The following is a 2,500-nucleotide window of genomic DNA, read 5'->3' on the forward strand; positions in this document are numbered from 1 at the left end:
TTGTGTCTGGAAGGCGGGGTTATGGCGCAGAGACAGCCCATTGGATAGGATTTGAGTGGGCGATGCAGTCTGGCTTCTGGGGCTCCTCCCATGGGCGGGGGTTCTGGCAGAAGGGGGCGTGGCTCTTTGAGTTCCAGGGCTGAGGAGCTCCGGCGAATGGTTTTCTCCAGAACCCTGATTGTAGTCCGACGTGACGCTGGTGATTTGAAAACCGCTCCGTTTCCTTCCGCCACTCATTCTGGACCAAGCGGTGTGACGTTAAGCGCTCCAAACTCGCTCTTTGTTGCTCATTATTTTGCAGGAGAAACCAAACAGCAAAAAGCTTTAAGAAACGACCGTCCTAACCATTTGAAAGCGAGACACTCAGTCTCTAGGGTCAGTCTGGATTAGATAAATCATATTCTTTGTCCTCAGGTGAACTCGCAGGTAAAAATCTGTCAAAACCGAAAACTTAAACAAATTTATTCCATTGCACTTGGCTCTGTCCTTCTGCTCTCTGCGACTGTTCCGAGTGTAACTGCAGCCAGTACAGTAACAAGAGCAGTTTCTTTGCCCAGCGGTTGCGCAAGGCTCGGCTCTGATGGCTGTTTCCTCTGGCAGTCGTGCAGTATGTGCGTTCACAGCTCAGGACACAATACAGAGACTCCTGATCGCCATGCACGCACAGATCTGATTCTCTCAAGATCAAACAGCCTTACCGAGAGATGGTAAGAAAACAGACAGCATAATTCGGGCGTTTTACATGGTTTCTTGCTGCAGCTCAAGGCCTGAACATGTCAGGACATCATTTGAGGTCTGCAGGACAAGTTTGGTAACTACAAAAACAAGAAGTTCTGTTTCCGTCGATGGTGATCTGCATGTGAAAAACCCAAACGGCGGCGAGAAACTTAAGAAGCAGAACCTGCAAAGAGTCAGACTCAATCTCAATGCCGGGAGTTACGGTCCTGACTGCTCATTTGGTTCAAATTAAAAGTGAATAACTTCAATTAAAACTAGAGCAAGAAACTCAAACAACTCAAATAGACTTAAACTGTAAATGTTACAGTTTTGGCTGCAAAAAAATGAGCACGCTTTTAACCTCAGATTAAAACTACAGCAGGAGAAAAAGTTCAGCAGTTTTGTGCAAAAGCTAAAAACAGGTACAGAGTAAAACGTGTATTGCCCGTTTGATTCGAATTAAAACCAATCATGCATTTAACTTCAAATTAAAACTGTAGCGAGTGGAAAGGTTCAGCAATTTTTGTGCAAAAGCTAAAAACGTTAATTAACTTTATTAATTAACTCTGACCACATTTGATTCAAGCTAGAAATAATCGTGCTTTAACCCTCAAATTAAGTGTAAAAGCTCAAAAGTAAAACTTTGAATCAACTCTAAGCTCTGTTGCATATTTGATTTCAGGTTTTTAATACTAATGACGAAACTCGCATATAATCGAACTACGGTTAATACGGTTCTGGAACGCACGGGTTAATTCGAATTCAATCCGGAGTCAGATCTGACGCACGCTCAGCGGCTCCTCTCTCGCCTCAAGCGAATACCCGCATACAGAAGCATTGCACAACACCACTGAACCCTGACATTACTTACAGCAAACTAACCCGCATCAGCTCAACAGAGGACAGGAATCAGAGCAGTTCAGTCGCGAAGAACAAACACAATCAGACCGAACCCGAGCCCCCAGAAATCTGAATCAGCTCTTAAAGCGAGCCTGCAATCACTTTAAAGAGTCAAGCTGCACACAGTCGCGGATTTTGAGAACTTTAACACATTAAAGACTTAGTTCACATGCTGCTAAAACCCCTGGAGGAGAGAGAATATTCCGTTATAATAAAAACAAACATTAAAATCCCGTTAGATTCCCGGAGACTGATTGAGACTGATCATCCACACCCGAGAAGTTTGTTTATTCTCCATCAGTTCGCATCAGATTCACCCGACAATCTACAAATCCGCAGAAACGCGGCGGCTTCGCTGCTCTCGCGCAGCTTCGGACTGGATCTTCTTTAAAGCGACACTAACCAACTCAAATTTACAGATTAATTCTCCTCCTGCGAAACTGTTGACAACTTTACATCACCCGGAAGTTCCGCCTCCGCGTCCTACTATGGCGAAGGGCTCATGAATATTAATCGAGCTGCGCGACTAATCAGTGACGGGATGACGCGATTAATATTCATGAGCCAATACTTCGCTTTAGTACGATTCGAAATTTGTACAGACGCGCTGAAACTTTACTTATAAGTTAAGAGATTAGACATTTAGACTTAACTAAACCAAACTGATTATCAAACTGAACCAAACTAAACCAAATTAATATCAAGCTCAGTATACATTTGTAGCGACGAGCAAAATAAAACGAAATCAAGTTAAAGAGATGCGCGTTCACACTGCCATCTAGCGACTCTTTCAATATTTGTGACCCTGGAGCACGAAATAAATCATCTTCACATTGATGTATTGTTGTTTGTTTTGTTGGGAGTACAATATTTGGATGAGATT

At 43.3% G+C, this 2,500-nt stretch overlaps 1 protein-coding gene across 5 annotated transcripts in view; it reads right to left on the reverse strand.

Moving 5' to 3' along the window:
• Window positions 1-2,113, reverse strand: part of LOC109059936 (TSC22 domain family protein 4-like) — a 13,775-nt gene extending 11,662 nt beyond the window's left edge. The window contains exons 1-2 of one of the 5 annotated variants that reach the window (XM_042754622.1): window positions 1,600-2,113; window positions 1-693 (exon numbers count right to left, since the gene is read on the reverse strand). The exon at window positions 1-693 is cut by the window's left edge and continues 468 nt beyond it. In XM_042754622.1, coding sequence (XP_042610556.1) covers window positions 1-237 — 237 coding nt within the window. In that variant the 5' untranslated portion in view covers window positions 238-693; window positions 1,600-2,113. The other 4 variants (XM_042754620.1, XM_042754621.1, XM_042754619.1 and 1 more) reach the window with 4 other exon arrangements.
• Between the last annotated feature and the right edge of the window lie 387 nt (window positions 2,114-2,500).

Source organism: Cyprinus carpio, unplaced genomic scaffold (genome assembly GCF_018340385.1).
Source record: "Cyprinus carpio isolate SPL01 unplaced genomic scaffold, ASM1834038v1 S000006559, whole genome shotgun sequence".
Classification (NCBI taxonomy): Eukaryota; Metazoa; Chordata; class Actinopteri; order Cypriniformes; family Cyprinidae; genus Cyprinus; species Cyprinus carpio.